This window comes from Sphaeramia orbicularis, chromosome 24 (assembly GCF_902148855.1).
Source record: "Sphaeramia orbicularis chromosome 24, fSphaOr1.1, whole genome shotgun sequence".
Classification (NCBI taxonomy): Eukaryota; Metazoa; Chordata; class Actinopteri; order Kurtiformes; family Apogonidae; genus Sphaeramia; species Sphaeramia orbicularis.
Window position 1 is genome coordinate 18,061,096 of NC_043979.1, and position 20,341 is coordinate 18,081,436.

General features: G+C 40.1%; 1 protein-coding gene across 1 annotated transcript in view; it reads left to right on the plus strand.

Moving 5' to 3' along the window:
* Nucleotides 1–20,341, plus strand: part of LOC115415449 (1-phosphatidylinositol 4,5-bisphosphate phosphodiesterase beta-1) — a 142,187-nt gene that overhangs the window by 66,884 nt on the left and 54,962 nt on the right. Inside the window, 6 exon segments of the mRNA XM_075353460.1 lie at nt 7,138–7,278; nt 9,301–9,380; nt 13,344–13,397; nt 15,638–15,713; nt 18,398–18,498; nt 19,776–19,942. Of these exon segments, the coding sequence (XP_075209575.1) occupies nt 7,138–7,278; nt 9,301–9,380; nt 13,344–13,397; nt 15,638–15,713; nt 18,398–18,498; nt 19,776–19,942 (619 nt within the window).

A 20,341-nucleotide genomic window follows, 5' to 3' on the forward strand; every position in this document is an offset into this window, starting at 1 on the left:
GAGTCCAACTGCCCTGCAGACATTAGAAGAGTTAGACAGGTCTAGCTCTGAAGTAGAATAAAGTCAGTCGGTAAGAGGAATGACTCTAATAAGCTAGTGCAGTCTGTGAATAGATTATTCATGATGAAATTAGAAATATTGTGGTTGTAGAAATGTTCCTTTATAAAAAATAAAAAATCTCACTTTCTTCACTAAGTCTCTCATGTGCACTTACACTGTTCATGATTAGCATTGGGTGTGAATGTTCGTCCACTTCCCAGAGACATGGAAATGGGTCCCTGTCATCCCAAGTTATTGCTGATGCGCTGGCATTTTGGAAATGGCATGATATGTGTTCTCAGTCGCCCCTGTGTCCACCTCTCCATCTCTAGTTTCATGTCTCACTGCTTCAGGGTTAATGAAATGCCCCTATTGAAGAGCTGGAATGAGGTATTGTATTGTAAGTCCAGATGAGCCTTCAACCTTGTCCCATGCATTTTTTTTCTCAACCTGTGCTTCAGTGCATGAGTGCCCATGACAAATTACTATTGTAAATGCATTGCAGACCTAATGATCTTCTCAGATTTTGCAATTATAACATGATGAAGAAGTTATTTTGTCTGGTTTGATACCCAGAATACTGCTCAATCAAATGCACACTGTGTGACAAGACCACATTTGGCTTTAGAGGGTTAATACCGTCTTAAGGTAACTTGAATTAGTAGTTTTCAGCTAATTTATTTAATCTAGTTTCTTCTGGCAGTTCAGCATCATCATTCTTGAATTCACAAATTGAGACTTCGGATGTTGGTGCACATTTGCCAGTGCAACTGCGTCATAAGCAAAAGAGCCGGAAGGATTAAAGTAAAATAAGTAGCATTTGAAGAGACTAGCATAAATTAGCCTTACTCGACCAGTAGCGAACCCCAAGTCTTGGATGGAGGGGCACACACGCACACACACATACAGTCAAATGTTTGCACACTGGGTTCCATACTGTGGTCAGTGATGCATCTGACAGTTGACTGATGAAGCACTGACCTTTTACTCCCAGCCTTGTGGGCAATTCTCCGCCTCATGAAACTGTGGTGGTCTGCATCCACTGACACTTGAGTGCTCAAATGAATTATGACCATGTGGGAGAATAATGAAAAGAAACAGAGACAGTAAGCTTTATGGGATGAGGGGGATGAGAGCAGGATGCAGACAATGCAAGACAGAGGATGTTGCTCCATAATCAGAGACTTTCTCCTGATTCCTTTCTGTTCTTTTATGTTCTTTGACTGAGTGTATTTGTCTGTGAGAGGTGTATCTGTGCATTCTGTGCTGTATAGTGTCTGTTTTTTACCCCAGGCTAGAGAACGTTTCTGAATTATTTGCAGGCCTTTTCCAGGCTTAGGAAGTTTAAAATATGAAACTGCAGAGCTGTAATGGAGGCAGACGGCTCTCCCATCCTTATATAAAAGGCTCTTGCTATTGAAGCTGAATCAAACAAGCCGTTTGATCAGCAGAAAAGCTTTAAAGCTGAACTACATGGTGTCCCCCTGTAGCAAAAATGTGCCATACTTTAGTTTCCCACTGTGAGGGTGTGAAATGTAAGATGTTTTTTTTTTTTTTTTCTTCAGAACTTAAGTTGTTGGACGTTTTATTTATGTGTGCATATGTTTACATGGAGTTTCTGCAATCTGCTGCAGGGCTCTTGCATAGGTTTAATCGTGCAACCTAGTATTCCTATTGAACAGAAATTCCAAGATAAGTGTGACAATAGGTTAAACAATTCTTATAATTCTTATGTGTCTTTGCAGGCAGACAGACATACATGTATGTACAAGTACAATGTGACATCTATGTTTTTTGTCTGTGTATGTGCATACATATGGATGATTCGGAAGGTCATTTACAGGAAACAGTTTTAGCTCTGTGAGAAACATGGAGCTCCGTCTTCTAATGGGATCAATGTTTCAGTGCTTTCTGTCTGTGTAAGTTATGAAGTGGCTAATGTTTAAAACATGCTCTGCAGATGCAGCGTGACCCTTTTAAATAAATGAGGCACTGCCAGGAGAGGGAGTCATCTTAGGATTAGCTTTGCTGTGGGTCAAGCGCCTCTGCAAACTGCGGGAGTACATGGACCCACACACACCAAACAAATGCACTGAATAGACCATTCACACAATATTAAAGTGGCATAAGAGTAATTAACTTAAGGAATATCATCATTTAGCCACCAGTATACATTTATTTCCACACATGGGTGCACAAACAACAAAACACGCATCTGTGTCGTATATGTGTGGCAGAATGAGCACATCACCCCCAGCTTGATATCCCATCATTTCTTTCCAAATGCCCAAGGATTTTTACTGCCCCACCAGCAGGATCTTGCCGCTCTGTTAGTTAACAAGGCTAGCCAGCAGCAGGAGAAGTGGTGCATTGCTTGCAACCTGCAGCGATGCTCTGCAGTGTCAAAGCTCCACACACTTAGCTATGCTCCTGTGCATTCTGATGTTAAAGTTAGATTCAACTTTAAAGGCCTCCCACTCATGCACTCATATGAAACAATGTTAAAGTGTTCCCGATAGTTTAGGATTTGAAGGGGGTCCATATGTAGCTGATTTTGAAGACAAGTGTTTGGAAGGGTGATGTCAAATTAGGTGACACTACATAATAACATCCAACTCTTGTGGCCGCATTTCAGACTTGTAAATGTGCATAAGTAATTTAAAAGAAATTACTCAGTCCCCTAAAATGATTTCTGAAACTACTCCCATCTTGAACATTCCACTGTTTAGCGCATGCAGATGTTTTAAAAATCCAGTGTGAACTGCTCCAAACCGCATAGCCTGGCAGGGTCAACATAAGTTCAGCTATTCTCAAGGTATCAACCAAAAAGGGTTTGGTACAGACTAGAGTTTTGAAAGTCTTATGAAGCAAACAATTTGTACACCAGCCATTCCCTCCGTGACCGATGCACTTATTAAAACAGCTTCTCCTGAAGCCTAGTCAATTATTTCAGCCAGCACAGCATTTTATTTTAAAAGAAACACTTCATAAAAGAATGAAATGTTGCTACTGCTGCCTGTCCAGCGTGCGAATCACAGTCCATATTTTGCAAAGCATCATCTGTTCTGCTCAGTTTTATTACAGATTGTTGCATTTGCATATTGCTGCTGTCCTCCTTTTCACATTTGGCTTGGTACCATGTGGGGTTTTGAAAGCAATGTTCAATGTTCATAAACTGTTCCCTTAATTTAGTGCTCACTGACTTTGGTTGCTAATATACATGTGTGAAATCACCCTACCAACTCAAAGCAGTCTGTGATGCAGTGTATTAAAAGAACATTTTGACTGGCATGTGTGTAGGTAGATGGGTCATCATCAATCATTCATATTGACATTTCTTTTGATCGGATGTGTCTGTGTGTGCTCACATATCTTATAAAAGAGGATGTGTGTGCATCCGTATGTGCATTCTCATTTGTGTTGGCATAAAAGTGCAGACATTTGCAGTTTGTACATACATTTGAGTCAAGACAGGTGCTGTGCTGCAGGTTTAATGACCTGAGGTGTGGCAGACTTGCCTTTGCCAACCTGAATCCTTTCCCTTGTGACCAACAGAGTGTGACACAGTTGGAGTTCATGGCTTGTGACAGGTAGGGCCTTGTGACAAACTAAGGCAGGAAGAGGAAGTCTGTGAATTTCCTCAGGCTGCAGCTCCACCTGAATGCTAAGTGACTGAGAAATGTCCCCACACTGACATACCGCAGCTGCTAACATGAACCATGCATGCCTGAATAAACACACACTCACAGGCCTGAATACACAAACACACAGCCCACATTTCACATGCATACACTCTAAAAATAGTTACAAGCACTACTGGTTAAATACTGTGTTGAATCATAGACTATATTAAAGAACTGGACATAACCAGTGTGACATCACCCACCAGTATGGGGGCTAAGGTTATGAGTTTGCATTTTGACCATCACCATCTTGCTTTTTCTTTCTTTTTTTTTTTTTTTTTTTAGCCAAAAGTGACTTTATTTTGATTAAGAACGAAATCACAAGGGGTTACAAGTGATGGACTGACTATGCTGATGAGGAAATATGGGCTTAAGTGCCTTTAGTTTCACCTACTTGATATATGTTTAGCGTACAGGTGTGTGTGATGACATCATTATCATCTTAACGTAATATTTACATTTTACAGACCACATAATGGAACTGATGCTGACTTTAGCTTCTGTGTAAGTTATTCTTCTCTTGCTAGTGTAACTTTTTCACCAGAAATATGGTCAAATTGTATGTAGAAGAACTGTCGATCACAGATGTCCATCAAACTAAACCTAAATCCGATTACTAGAGGAGTAATTTACAAAAGGAACTCCAAAACTTAGAACAAGATTCAGTGAGGATAGAGTTAATGGGACCAGAATGACTCCATGAAAAACCAATCATTGGCCGAGTGTTTCTAGACAGGAGTTGATGTTTGCAGAATGGGAATCAATTAGTCAGTTGGTTTTTTTTTTGTTGTTTTTTTTGGAGTCAGCATCATCTGGGACCACATTGGCTTCAATTTCAAGCTGCGGTTGTTGCCCCTTGTGTTGAACACGGTCTAATTCTTCACGGTGAGCTTAGTTGTGAAACACAAAAATAGTACTTCGCTCCAACTGCACCGTCATGCAAATGCCATCCCATCCGTTTCACCACCCTTTGCCTGTTTTTGCTCTAAATCTCCGATCTTTATGGTTACTGGGAGAGCTCAGGCATGCCTTTAACTGCTCCCACAATGCACCAGCACAAATTACATTTCACTCACATGGCTGAGCCCACTCGGCTATTCTTTCCAATTTTCCCTTTTTTTTGCCTCTCCTCTCCTCTCCTCTCCTCTCCTCTCCTCTCCTCTCCTCTCCTCTCCTCTCCTCTCCTCTCCTCTCCTCTCCTCTCCTCTCCTCTCCTCTCCTCTCCTCTCCTCTCCTCTCCTCTCCTCTCCTCTCCTCTCCTCTCCTCTCCTCTCCGCCTCCCTCACATCTGTTTATTTCTCTCCAACCAACTCCTTTTCCAACATAACCGCTGATGTTTCTCCTACTGATGTGCTTCGAGTGCCTGCAGCTCCCCTCGGATCAACCGTTTGCCAACTGCTTACAAGGACTTGAGCTGTGTGTTCAGCTTCAAAACAGCATCAAATTGCATTGACGTTCAAGTTCTGTAATAAATGAAATATGCATCTCTCTGTCGTCTCATCTGTTCTCAGAAGCCTTTCATCTTCGGCAGTATGCCAGTGCATCCCTCAAAGGGTACTTTAGCATTGTATGTTTTAGCAAATTGAAAGTGCCTTTTTATGCTTTGATTGATGGGGCTGGTGGCATTCAGAACTTACAAGTGGACAGTGATGGATCCACATTCAAATCAGCACTCTGTGTCCAATTGATTGGTGGTCAAGACCAGGATCAGGTAACCCTCAGCCTTCTAAGTGAGGAGTAAACTGCCTGTCTGTCGGCCTGTTGGTAAATCACAGATTCCTGAAAACCAGTCATTAATCCTCAGATCATATCCTATATTTGTTTTGTAGTCTCTGCCCCATGTATTTTGTCATGCTTTCTACAGACAGGCTGTCAGATTCTTAAAAGAGGAATATGTATTGCCTCAGAAAAGTTGAGCATGATAATAACGAGCGCCGCTAAGCTGCAGAATTTGATTGGGGGGCGTGAGGGACGTGTAGAAGACATTTATCAGCGTGACACAGGACACAATGCTCTTTGTTTGATTGGTTAAATTAGTGGGAGCTCATTTGCTTTCACTGCAAAATCCTTTACAGGGCTTTTTTGTTGTGTTAATTAAGCCAGAGCAACCATTTTGTATGCAGCTAGCGTACCGGGCCACGAAGGAGAGAAAAAGATCATTGTTATTCCTCTCTGGCACCTCAGAGGCATTGTAGTTTGTTTTTTTTATACGATTTGCACCAAAGACAAGCTGCTTAAATGTATATTTGCTAAAATTAGTTTGCTTTAGTTTTCCACAGACAATTGGCTCCGCTGCATACAGATTCTTCTGTGTGAATTGGACTGTTTTCTGCACATAATTTGCCTTGCAACAACAGACTCATTTAACCGGCTGGATTTGGGTGATGAAGGTTACAGAGAATTAGATGTAATAAATAGGAAGATTTCAGCTAGAGATATTTTTCCTCATAAATATGAAGCGTGTTATTAAAATAGTTTATTAAAATCTTGCAAAATCTACTCAGCCAAGTGATTTCAGTGATGGGATTTTGTGAAAAGTTTTGCCCTGTGATGTTATACAAGGGAGGAGGGTTCAGTAAGCTTTCATGATCTGCAGATAAGTCTTAAATTCTTGATATTTCATAGCAATGTTGAGCTTTGAGAGTAAAAGTCACCGCTGTAACATCACATGTCACTCATTTAATATTAGTCTGCTCCTTGGCTCCAGTAACATGTTTACACTGAGAATCGTTTCTTATCATAGTGCAGCTTAACCTGTGTTATTTCCCCTTCTGTTTGTCTGTAATATGAACCTGCAGGTCACACTGAGATCCACTGAGGCTGGAGTCTTCCACCTTACTCTGAACAGCTTCTGTCTGAGACAGCTGACCTCTCATTAATCACACAAATCAACTGTCGGCGAGATGTGAACCACAAAACACTGACAGTTCTTGTTCCAGTTCAGTGCATTCAGAGGGCAGATTTTGTTGTGAAGCACCAACGCAAAATACCCTGACACAAAGCAGTACTGTCTCAAACTTCCTCCAAGAAAAAAGATCAACTTTTTTCCGTGGCCTGTTTTATGTCATTTCCCTTTCCAGTTGAGTGGAAGTTTTGTTTCAGCTTCTAAGCTTTGAATGCAGGTCGGACTTGATATGTGATCCAATGTATATGCACTGTAGCGCTGATAAAGTGGCTGAAATCAAATTGAGCTTAAATATGATGATTTGATTGTTGTCTTGGTGTTCTGGGTCAAATTGCACAAGAAATGTAGTTGTGATTCACTCTGTCAACATTGTATAGACAGAGGAATCAGGCAGTTATTTCATGTCATGGAATCAATTCAAATATAATGAAAATCTTGATGAACTTTATGAATTTTTTGGTGTGCTTTAATTGATGGTTTTTCTTTGTTTTTCTCTTATTCCTTGTGTAGGAAGCCAAACTGCGGGAGCTACTGGATGTCAGCACCCTGGCCGGGAAGATGGAGAACAGGATGCTGACAGTGGTGAGCGGCCCCGACATGGTCAACATCACATACCTGAACTTTATGGCCTTCCAGGAGGAGATAGCGAAGGTAAGTGTTTCACAGGACAACATAGAACATAAATGGGCATCCACACCAAGAGGAAATTGGGTGCTTATCACTATTATTATTATTATTATTATTATTATTATTATTATTATTATTATTATTTTGTATTGGTTTTTGCACTAACTTGTTTTTTTGCAGTATCTTTATGCATGTACACTTTTTCCTGCACTTTATTCTGTTGCAGCCTTGACTGTTGAATTTCCCCATTTTGGGATCAATAAAGTCTTATCTAATTTAATCTAATCTAAAAACTATAACATTGATAATTTACATGAATTACTTAAAAAAAATTCCAATTTCACTGACATCACATCAGAACATAGAGGTTGGTGTAAGTCACTCATGTACAAGCAACAAGTCAAGTCAAGTTAAGTCAACTTTATTTATAAAGCACTTTAAAAACAACACAGTCTGCCAAAGTGCTGTACACAGATATAACAATAAATAAAACACATAAAAGACTTAATTAAAAGCAAAAGAGAAAAAATATGTTGTAAGAGAGGATTTAAAAACAGAAATTGAGTCGGCTTACCTGATGTGCAAAAGTGTTGCATTCCACAAATTGGGGGCAGCGACTGTCAAGTGTCATTGACATGTAAGTCTCCAGCCTTAACCTTAAAGCCTCAATTAGCTCCCACATTTCAGTAGTGGAGATGAAGGAGGTCAGATTGAGCCCCATTGAATCTAAGCAAGGTGAGACATGTAACATTCTGATGAAAGGTTGAGGCATCAGTTACAAACCTCCCAAAGTAATGATGGTAATTGGCACAGATGAACACATAATGTATTAGAAATCAACCAAATGTAATTCAAATATTAAATGTGACTTCTCCATATTTTCCTGAGCAGGATGAGTTGTCACGTCATCTGTCATAAATCAACGTCAGAGTCAAGTGAAGTCTTTCTTTAGTCTTGGGAGTCTCCAAATTCCCTTTCTATTTATAACAGGTACATATAAGTTAATTCTCCCAGACCATGATCCTGATGAAGATCTATAGTTGGTCCATGAGCACCTTCAGCGGCAGCTCACTGCTCCTAATGCGTACTATGTGCTAGTACCAATTGCTAATGTAAATATTAGGCAGTGTGTGTGTGTGTGTGTGCTAATGTAAATATTAGGCAGTGTGTGTGTGTGTGTGTGTGTGTGTGTGTGTGTGTGTGTGTGTGTGTGCGCACGTGTGGTAGGATGGGTACAATGCCAAGTCTGAATTTCCCCACGGGGATAATGAAGCAAGTTAACTGTTAATCTTTTAAGTCCTCCTCCTCTGTCAAAGTGACATTGACAATATACAGTACGGAGCAATGTGATGAACAATAGAAACTACTGACAGCTGACCAAAATACGTCCACATTCAAAGAGCATCACACTCTATTTTACAGCAGCAGCTGTTAGTAAAATGGTCTTGAATGTGTTTTAAAGCATTCAACAATAAAGTGTACTTAAATAAAATTAATACATGACATTACTTTTATTTTCTTGCTGTTGTTTCTGTGATGGTGAAACACACACAGAACCTCTGTTAATGACTTTTCAACTCTTTTCTTTGCCACACATTACTAAAAGCTAAATGTATTTGTTGTTTCTGGACACCTCTTAGAAACACTTTTAGATTGTGTCCTTGAATTACTGGCTTTGATCTTGTAGTAAAGAACCTCTTAAACACACAAAACCATTTTGATGGTGACCCTGGCTTTAGTGCTGGATGGGTGTGTGTATTGTTTGGTCCTTACTAACATCCTCTTTATCAATGACCAGGATTTAAATGAAAGTTTGACATCTCCAAACACCTTCTGTCTTTGAGGAGTTTTGTGAAACAACACAATTACATTTTTCAGGTGCTTGACACGACTATGTACATAATGTTATCAGTGTTCATCAGTGCGGATGCTCATATCATTATCATTATTGTTTTAGCACGATGGACCTAGACAAAAACAAGTTAAAATTAAAGCAAATACATTTGACTGTGTGTGTGTGTTTGTTTTTGTGTTTGTTTACTACAGGAATGGGCAGAAGAGCTGTTCAACTTGGCATCCAACCTCTTGGTACAGAACATGTCGAGGGAGGCCTGCCTTGAAAAAGCGTATGTCACCCACGTCATTACACTCAGAGACACACACTCACATACTGTATATACACACATAGACATATAAGAAAACATAAATTCAACAAAAATGTAAAAACAACAAAAAGTGTATGTACCCGCAAGTGTATACTCTGTGTTTTACATAATGACAAACAGCAGGAAATATCAACTGAAGCGTGTTCAATGAAAGTGACACATGAATGACTATAATTAACCACGTACAACAGACGAATTTATGCAAACATCCACGCACATACAAGCCTCTACTATATGTTTACACACAAACCATAGGTAAGAAGTTGCTTTTCACAGTTCTACCAGACAGTGTGAGGACTTGAGTTGTTAAAGGTCACTTCACCTCACATTGATAGTGAGAGTGAGAAGGGAAAAAACGGCAACATAGAGGATAAATAAAACTTGTGTATTTTGACCAAAGCAAGTGAAAGAATCACCTTGCGCTAGTGTGCAGATCCACAGCAGCTTCTATTTGTGTTGCTTCAATGAATAAACAATACCAAAGATGCAAAATGGTTAAAGGGGAGCCAGTGTATTATCAGGTCTGGATTTTTTCATTTATCACCTCAAGCCCCTGTTTGGGGATATTTGTCCAATAATATGGTTTTTATAATGAATCGATTCCACTCCACGTCTGATCCTATGTAATAACAGATTACAGCACCACATTCACATTGATCTGACAGGAGTACACACACTGATTTATGGTTCATAGTTAATTTATGTGTGAGTAAGTGGCTCAGTGAAACTCGTGCACAGTGAACTTAAAGCTATACCTACCGATGTGGCATTTCTCACAGCACTTAGTAAAAGTTTGAACATGAACAACCCGCCTCCCTCCAAAGCCCCGCCCACTTCCCTCTGCCTGAGCTCTGAGGCTCCTCTCCTCTCTCCTCCTCTCACCTGATGCGCGCGGAGGAAGCAGAGGGCCAGTCTGCTTCAGTGTGTCTGTGGACTCCTCCCTCAGTAATCAGATACATCATCCACCTGCCGCGGGCCCGCAGCCCCTGATCCATCAGTAAACCCTGTATTTAAGGGTGTGGTCTGTGCGGTACTGGGTCAGTGTCTTCACTGCACCACGGAGATGAGATGTCCAGGCGACGGGCGTGCGCACTGTGAACGTGTGGCCTCCGCGAATTTTCCGTGGACATTTGAGGTTTCATAATCCATACATTTATCATCCTAGATAATCCTACACTGTGTGACACCATGTAAATGTATCTGTATGAGTACCACGGTCATAAAAGCTTAGCTTTGTGCAGACCTGTTTAGTCCAGTACATCCGACTTCCGGACTTTTATCTCCATCCTTCATTCATCAGGCTCCTGTTTGTTCCCCTTAGTTGTTGTTGATGTTAATAAATCCGTTTTTTCCCTTCCACATGTACATTTGAGTTCTGTTCATTCACATCCTTAGACAGTAGACTGTGGTCAGTGACAGGAGGAGCAGCGTGAGGGAAGCATCAGATTCAGAGGTACACATATCGGATGCAGAGACGGCGATAACGGATCCGATGCTGGACGGCCGTAATGGATGATTGATAGGAGGCTTGGCCAGGTTCGGCCAGTTATTTCATTCGGACCGAATAAAATGATTGGTCAGACTTTTATCAGAAATATATGAGAATTAAACATTTTTGAGTTTCAATACCTGGTGGATTTCTTTTACATTTTAGTTTGACACACGCTTGTTAGGAGCATTTTAAGATCACAAAAGAAAAGTGTAAAAATGCCACATCACACAGTATAGCTTTAAATATGAAGCTCCAGTATTGTACTGAGAGAATATGCCGGGCTTTGTTTGGTGACAATTCCCAGCTGTCTGATGTTTATCAGTGAACAGAAGCCATTAACTGGCACCCCTGAGGTGCATAATTGACTTATGAGACAATAAAAGTGGTCATCGATCACATACTACAGAGAGAGGTGAATAGGATGGAATAGAGCAGGTTTAGTAGTCACGCTGGTTGCTCACAGCAGCAGCTGTTGTGCACTGCTTGCTTACAAATAAGGCAGTTCTGTGTCATACCACCACTACGCTATGAGGAAGCTCCATCCCTGAAGTGATGTTGATGTTCCCCTGCATGTGGTAAATTCTCATTGCTGGCTCTTAGCACTTAGGACCTAGGGGGGCAGCATAGATGGCAATGTTCCAAGCAACAGGAAACAAAATAGGACCCAGCATGTCCTCAAATATCTGATTGCTTCAAGATGTTCTTTTTCGATCAATACAATAAGGCTGAAGTGGCTCCCTGGACAATGTTTCTTTGTGGAGCCATGATTAGGATTCAAATTGCACATTATACGTCAAGATGTTCCCTGATGCTGGGAACTCATTTGCTACTCATTAATTTAGCATTCTGATTCCATCCCATGCAAAAAGAGTATACATGTATTTGTATTGGTGGGTGTAGTAGAGACTTATTGGTGTAGTACTAGGTGAAGAAACCTGGTTTATTTTCTAGCAAAACTGACAAACCCACTGCCAGAACTAGGTTTTTGTGGACATAACCTTGCACTACTAATAAAAAACTTAAGGCTCATGAATAACTGAACAACACGGGGACTTCCTCCAGCTCCAGGTGAACATTGATTTCTTCTTTCTGTCACATCATTGCCTTCGCTTTAGCGATCTAAGTAGGTACCAAATGACATGAATGGTATACTCCCGGGTATCCGATCTATACATAGGTTTCTGCCAGGACATCAGTGCTGCATTTGCAGTTAGAGTCATAGTTTGGGGGTGATATTATCTGACTAAAAACTGTGCATTTTCACATTTGTCTCCAATTATTGCAATAATTCTAAAAATCACTTTAAAATCATGCTCATTGGTGACGCAAGTGTGATGTCTGAAGTAATTGCTGCCATACAATGACAATAGCTAATAGTTAAAATATAACACATTACATTAAATGTTCTATAAAATCAATCCTAAATTAGACCATCAAAAATAGGTTAATAGGTTAATAGGGCCTCTTAATTCGCCCTGAGCTGTGAATGTGGGTGTGAATTGTTGTCTGTCTCCATATGTCAACCCTGTGATGAACCGGCCCCCTGTTCAAGGCATACTCCTCCTTTAGCAGAAAAAAGAAGAGAGGCCAACAAAGAAGGCAGCAGGTTAAACAGAAAGGAGTCTGATGAGCGTTATCTGTTTTTCCCTCCTCATTGTAATAAATAATACAAGCACTTGTGAGGCAAATGAAAACATCAGGCAACACCTAATAGTTAGTCTGTTCTTACCTGGCTCAAATTCTTCTTCACATCCTTTTTTTCTGTTTTTTTTTCCACCTCTCTTTCCTTTTGCTTAGCTTTTTTAAAGAAAAACTTGGGTCACTAAAGCTATTCTTAGCAAGCACTTTCTCAGCCAACCGTTCACATTTCCCTCTTTTTGGTGAAAAACAAACCAGACCAAAAGCCAGTCTGGCCTCTTTAACTATTATAGTCATCAGTGACTTTGCCTGTGGCGGCCGGCCTGCCCTATGAAGTGGACACTGTAATGGATATTAATTATTAGCCAGCAGCCACTTAAAGCTTAGCCTGTAATGATGGCTCCTGTTGCAGCTAAGCTATTTATAGCCCAGGCTGCGCTGCCTGTGTTGCTGCTGCATGGCTCTGTGCTGCCAATGTAAGACTTCCTGGGATTATCCACAGTTCCAACTTACCATGTAAACGCAGCCAGATATTTATGATCAACAAAGAGAAGTCATATACAATATATACCATTGCGGTGCGTGGTAAAGACACCAGTGTGTATTTAAGTACAGTGATGCATTCAGTGTCTCATAAGTATGCGCGCTTGGACAGATATAGTAAATGATTATGGACATGGTCATCAGTCACAGATGTAAACCCAAGCGAGGAATTCATTTGTAGTCAGGACATTACTCACACAGACAAACTGCTGATTACATGTTGTGTAAGGCGTGTGCTCTGTCCAATGCAGATACGTTCGACTGAAGCTGCAGCTCAACCCTGAGGGGCGAATCCCTGTCAAGAAGTAAGTCTGTCTGACTCATCCCTCTCTCCCTTACCGCCACTACTCTATTTTGATCAATTCATGCCTTCCCCCGCCTTGTTTTTCCATGCATCAAATATGTTAGCCCTCTCCTCTGCTGCCTGTTTATTCTTTAATCTATCTCTGCAGTGCATTTGTGTCTTTATTTCTACCATTGTTCTTCATTGCTTCTGTGCATGTCAGTCTGAAGTAACAGGGTTCATGAAAGTCTTCTTTATATCTGTTCCCAGTGTCCCTTCACCGGTGTGTGAGGATTTCCTTAGTTGTGTATGTTTTGTGTTCGTGTTTTTTTTGTTTTTTTTTTCATCTGCAAGTTTCTCATCAGCTCATTGAGGAACCAAGTCCCTCCTTCTCCATTAGTCAAGTTGAGTATTCAGGCAGACAGTGGTGAACTTCTGCGATAACCTCCCTTGGAGCCGCAGAGGAAAGCGGTGGGTGTCAACACAGAGAGGCAGGGAGACGCTCCTTGCCGTTTAGGGAATTAACCTCCTCGCTGGGAGGACATGTCAGCTTGACTAATGTCAGCTTGAGTCTGGTCCCCCACTGAGCATACAGTATGTGCCAATGGTTCTGCACAGGCATACCTCTAAATGTAATTAAAACAGGATACGGCCAATGAACGCAGACTCAAACAAATGGAGAAGGCTGTAACAGCACTGGAGTTCACACAATAATTTAGCTTTATTGTCTATATACATCAGATTGAAATGAATGATAAGCCCAGCCATGCACATGAAGCACGGTCTCTATTCAACTCAACATGACTGTGGCAGAGAAAGGCAGATCAGCATTTAATATTTTTACCCATTTCAGAAGTAATAAAAAGATGAAATACAAACACAAAACAAAACAGATGTATATACATGAGCAAAACAAAAAAAACTGAGCATTCCTCTTTAAGATGTATTGCTGATGGGGAACAATCCCTATGAGTAATTCCTAGAATAATATAATATAATATAATATAATATTAGGCTTATATGTATTTATATACCGCTACAGTACCTTCATAAATGGAATTCTTGTTCAAAATGACATTGATGTAGGGGACTATTTATCCAAAATACTCAACATTTACAGTCTTTTGGTGTGACCACTGCCTGTACCACAGATGATATTTCAGTCATAAATGAGACCACATAGGCTGGTGCTTGCACTGAATAATCGCATATAATACATGAATGATCTTATAATTTGGATTTGCTGGAACATATCATTTCTAACATTTATCAAAATAACTCAACATCTTCCTTTAAAGATATTTTGCTGTTGACAGGAGGGATGTATTTATACAGTGCAGTGTTATTTTCTATATGCATATTTGTTGAAAATAGAGAGAAGAGAAAGGGTTCATTTGTGACTAGTCATTTGTGGTGTTGTGAAACTGTGATACAATAGTGCATATTGTCATGGTAATACAAAAAGTAATGCATTTTAAGACATGGCCACAGATGACAACAGTACAAATGCATTTGAGCAGATTTGTGCTTACAAATATGCCTCAGTTTTTATCACATCTATGAAGAATTACACATTTTTTATGATGTTGCCATCTGGACTTTAGATAATTCAGCCAACAGTTTTCAGATCAGCTCATTCTGCATCGTACACACTTTAAAACAAAGAGGCCATCAACTACATAGTTTTCACAGTGCCTCTGCAGATGTGAACTATATCTGTAGCACCCACTGATATGCATGAGTTAGTGCAAAATATCAGATACACAATGTTACACACATAGGAAGAAATTATTTCAAAAAAATGATGACAAAGTAATAAAATAACACTCGTTTGTAGTCGTTTCACCCAAACCTGAATTTATTAATATGGTGAAAACTGGAATGAAGGCAGAGAAATGTCTCTAAATGGTTTTGATGAGAGTGGTTTGTAAGAGGAAGAAATACAATACCATTATTCGTGTCATAGAAAATATCACTGCTTATATTTACATTTTTTCTGTCTTGTTTTTGTCTGTCATCCTGTTCCTTAACATTTCTCTGTTGTTGCTCTTCCACCAGCTGCATGCTCTTTTTTAGTTAAATTATTTATATTACCTTAATGCTGTTTGCTGCTTCAGCTAAACTTTCTCAAAGGACATGTTCTGAAAAAGTATCAAAGCTGTGATGAATTCATCAGACTGACACAAAGAATCAGAGTGGAAGCTCTCGCCTTGTGTGGCATATTGTGAGATTACTCAGAAGTGTGTGTTTTTGTCCCTGCAGTATCTTCAGGATGTTCTCAGCAGACAGGAAGCGAGTGGAGACAGCCCTGGAAAACTGTAACCTCCCATCTGGCAGAGTGAGGCATCAAAATATTGTAGCTTTTTTTTATTTTTTCAATGTCTCTGTTGCTTTATATTTCCTCTGTCTCTGAACCTGCTCGTGTTTATACCACTTCTTCTCTGGCCAATCTTTCTTATCTCGATCTCTAAGCCTTTTCATCTTTTGTCTTCATCCATCAGTCTGTCCTCTCCTCTCTGTCCTCCTGTAACAGCAGCTGATTACTGCTTTGCTCATTTGTTTGGAGTCGTATTTTATGTTCCGGATGGCTGCATGACTTCCCTCACAGCTGATTTAGCCTTGGATGTAATGAAACAAATAGACCCAAAGAAGATGATAAAAGTTGTCGTGTCTTTACTTTTCTGAGATGTCACTAGAGAGAAGCTGCCCCTTAGAGATGTAAACATTTCCCACATCACAGCAAGTAATCCCTGTATTCAAAAGGTAGCAACCAATTTGCAGGTTTTGTAAGTGAGAAAATATTTTTTAATGCAACACATGCTGAGGCATATGCCTATGCAGTAGGGCAGACACATTGTTGCTGTAATGAATGGCTTTTGAATACAAACAGAATGAATTCATTCACACAAATACAAACACATGCACAAATAAAATACACTATACATAATTATTAGAGGAGAGAAAGAGAGAACAGGAGGTATAAGCACGTTGCTGTATGAAGGTCTGGTGGGATTTGCTGTTGTTCCAACGTGGAAGTAATTACAGCTAAATGGTACTGCTGTTAATCCCTTAAACACACACACTCACAGGCAAAAGCGAACACTCGACGTAGCTCACACCAAGGTCTTAAGAATGACTCACTGAGTTTCGGCAGGGCTTGACCTCTGTCGCCCTCCCCCGTGTGTTTCCCTTTTCTTTCTTTCTCTGTTTGGTTCTGCTCTGTTTCTTACTGACACAATGCTATTGCTTACTGCCGAGCACACTGCGACTTTATCAGACCTGTTTGGCTCTGATAGCTCTATAAAGGGCCCTCATGGACACAGTTTTTTTTTTTGTTCAACTCCAAGCACAAATTAGAGGCAGTTATCGTCTTGTTAATTGTTTCATTCCAAATTTATGTGCAACCCTTTGGAGAGGGACACCAAAGGTCGGGGTCAGTTGAAAAACATCCCCTGGCAAGAAAGGCAGCTCTTGATGACACATCAGCCGGCTGCATAGATGTCTTTCTTTCAAACAATAGGCGTTGTAAAATCTGCACAGTACAACTTAGGTTTTCTGTTTCTGTCCATAGATGGTATTCACGTACGTCACGTTCCCAAAGGAACACACCCCCTCAGTCGGGAGTAAAACGAACTATTACCTGCTTAAATTACACTCAACACTGATCTTTGTGGTTTACCAAAGAACCAGTGGTCCATGGACACTGACAGGCCGGGGAAATACAAACTAAAACCTGAGGGCAGGGGAAAGCCTGGATGCTTCTTTTATATGGGTGTGTGTTGTCTTCCCCCCACAAATATTGTAGTCCCAGCCAACAGTAGTGAGTTACTTGCTGTTAATAAACCTGGAACAAAAGATGAAGGTGAACAAAAGGTAAAAGGAAATTACTAATATAAACAGGACAATATATTACAGAAAATATGTCAAAAAAAGAAAACAAATGTCACACAATATACAGCTACTCCATTGCGGCTTTTTATGTCCGAAAAGGAGTAGGAAGAAGCCAAGCTTATATTGTCCTAACCCGATTTTACATGACTTGGTTAATCAGCTAATGTGTACAGTCCATATAAAGAATAGGTCAGTCATTAAATTACAGAAAAAGAGAACAAATGATTAGATACCATCAATAACTGTTACTGTTGTACTCCGGTTCATTGTTACTATATCTCTGGAAAATAAGGTTTTTATACATCTTAAATTTTGTGATGTTTTCACACTTTTTGATATTTAGTTCCATTCAATTCCACAAAACCACTCCACAACAGGAAATACACATTTTTTAAAGATTTGTTCTAAATGTTGTTTCATATTTCGTTTCCGTCTGTCGTTATAACCACCCTCTAAATCTGTGTATGTTACTTGGAAGTAATTTATTTCTTGTTTTGTCTAATATTTGTGCTGTTTTAATTTCCACCAAGTCCTTTAATTTGAGTGTATGTGAGAGTAAGAACAGTTAAATTATATTGAAATTATGTGAGGGTAACTTCACCTGATTGACAGAAAACGTGGGCTTGTTTCCATGGAGTCACAAACCAACTCTGTCCCTTTTAGTTTTTCATGTTAGTACAGGTTATAAGATTTCTGACCACTCATGAAGTTGTCATTCTGCCAATCAGTGGGTGAGACTGCAGTCGCCCTATTAGGTGTCACACGCAAAACACTTTACTGGCAGGTATGAGCAATTTAATAGAACATCCACACTTTTCTTATTAGTATTATCAATATTACTAAAGATATTAAAACATTATCAGAACATTATAGTTGAAATAAAATATATTGCATCAGGCTTATCATTTGTAAATTTTTCACATGCACCCATTTTGACATTATAGAACTAATGCACCACACTGAAACAAAAACAGTTCTCATACAATATACATATTTTTGTTAAATGTATTCTTTATTCTGTGTATTATGTCACTAGTAGATGATTCACCAACATTTTTCCGCAGTGTTACGTACATTATACATAATTCTATATTTTCCCTGAATTTGACCTATGTGTTTTGTGTGCTACAGAATGACTCCATCCCCCAGGAAGACTTCACTCCGGAGGTCTATAACATGTTCCTGAGCAACATCTGCTCTCGGCCTGAGCTGGATCACATCTTCTGTGATGTGTAAGAACCATGTTTTTCTCAGATTCATCATTGCAGCCTCAAATACACCCATATGTCTGGAATTCACAAAAAAATTTGTTTGAGAAAAGCAAACTGGAAACTACAGTTGCGCTCATAAGTTTACATACTCTGACAGAATTTGTGATTGATTCTTAGGCCATTTTTCAGAAAATATGAATGATAATACAAAAACTTTCTTTCTCTCGTGGCTAGTGGTTGGGTGAAGCCATTTATTATCAAACAAATGTGTTTGCTCTTTTTAAATCATACTGACAACAGAAACTGTCCAAATGACCCTAATCTAAAGTTTACATCCCCTAGTTCTTAATCCTCTGTATTGGCCTCTTTCACATCAATGACAGCTTGAAGTCTTTATGGTAGTTGTGGATGAGGCACTTTATTTTCTCAGATGGTAAAGCTGCCCAAAACCTTAATCAGTTCCTTTAAGATTTGGAGCTTTCTTGCATGAACTGCATTTTTGAGACCTCCCCAAAGTGGCTCAATGATATTGAGGTCAGGAGACTGAGACGGCCGCTCCTTCACCATCACTTTTTTCTGCTGTAGCCAATGACAGGTCGACTTGGCCTTATGTTTTGGGTCATTGTCATGTTGGAACATTCAAGACCGTCCCATGCACATTCTGTCAGGGTATGTAAAGGTATGAGTACAACTGTATGTGAGACCCGCTCTGTCACTAGATTATGGTAGCCAGTTCTGATAGGGCAATATGGTTTTGCAGGTTCAAGATTGCTGTTCTTTTTCATAATGGTCTTCATAAGGACTTCATTAGTGTGTGAAACTATGTCATTCTAGTCCTGATTGTAACTCCGTAGCCTGGGTGCTCTCGCTGCTCCAGAAGCAGACCTCCTTTGCCCTTTAGGACTCAGACCATCAGCTGAGGCAGCACGCCAGCTCAACAAGGGCCACTCCAAATCATAAATCTAGATTTAATCACAGTTAAGGGAGATGGCATGAGAGCCAGGAGGATATGGAGATGATAATTCAGTGAAACAGACTTAGATATGAAAGGCGTTTTAATCAAATCTCATAATTTACTCAACACAACATTTAATCCTCAGCTCCTTAGTGCGTCTGTTGCTCTCCCTCTTCACATCTCCATGTTTTAATTACCATTTCCCTCCTCCATCATCCTCTCCTCGTTTCATTTTCTCCTATCTCACTTTTTCATTCCTGCTTTCATATCCTGCCGAATCATCACGCGTTCTCACTACTCACCTTTTTCTCTTTCCTCCTCATCTGGTCAATCCTCTCCTCAGGGGGGCGAAGAGTCGTCCATATCTTACCGTGGAGCAGATGACAGAGTTCATCAACAGTAAACAACGAGACCCTCGCCTCAATGAGATTCTCTACCCTCCTCTCAAACCAGAGCAGGTCCAGCTACTGGTGGACAAATATGAGCCCAATACTTCGCTGGCGCAGAAAGGTCAGTGGCTCAAGTGTCTGTTTGTACAAACACAGGCACATTAGCATGGCTGTGTGTGAACATAAACACCAACAATACATTCAACAGCACATAAAACCGCTCCTGAAAGTATTTTTTTAATATACATATGTATGGCAAAAATCTATTCTACAAGTCTGACATACGGTGTATTATTTTAAGGGTTTATGCCCCCAGTGTCGCACAACCCTAGTAAGGCTCTACCTACCCCAACCCCCTGCTCAAGCCCCCCAGCTCCAATAAATTTGTCAGGGCTGTTACCATAGCAACAGCCAGCCTTGCTGCATGGTGTCCAAAGGCTCCAAAAGTGAAGTGACATAGTGGGGTGCCAAGGAATGGAATGTTAGAAGTCTGTAAATACACACACAGACACACACCAAA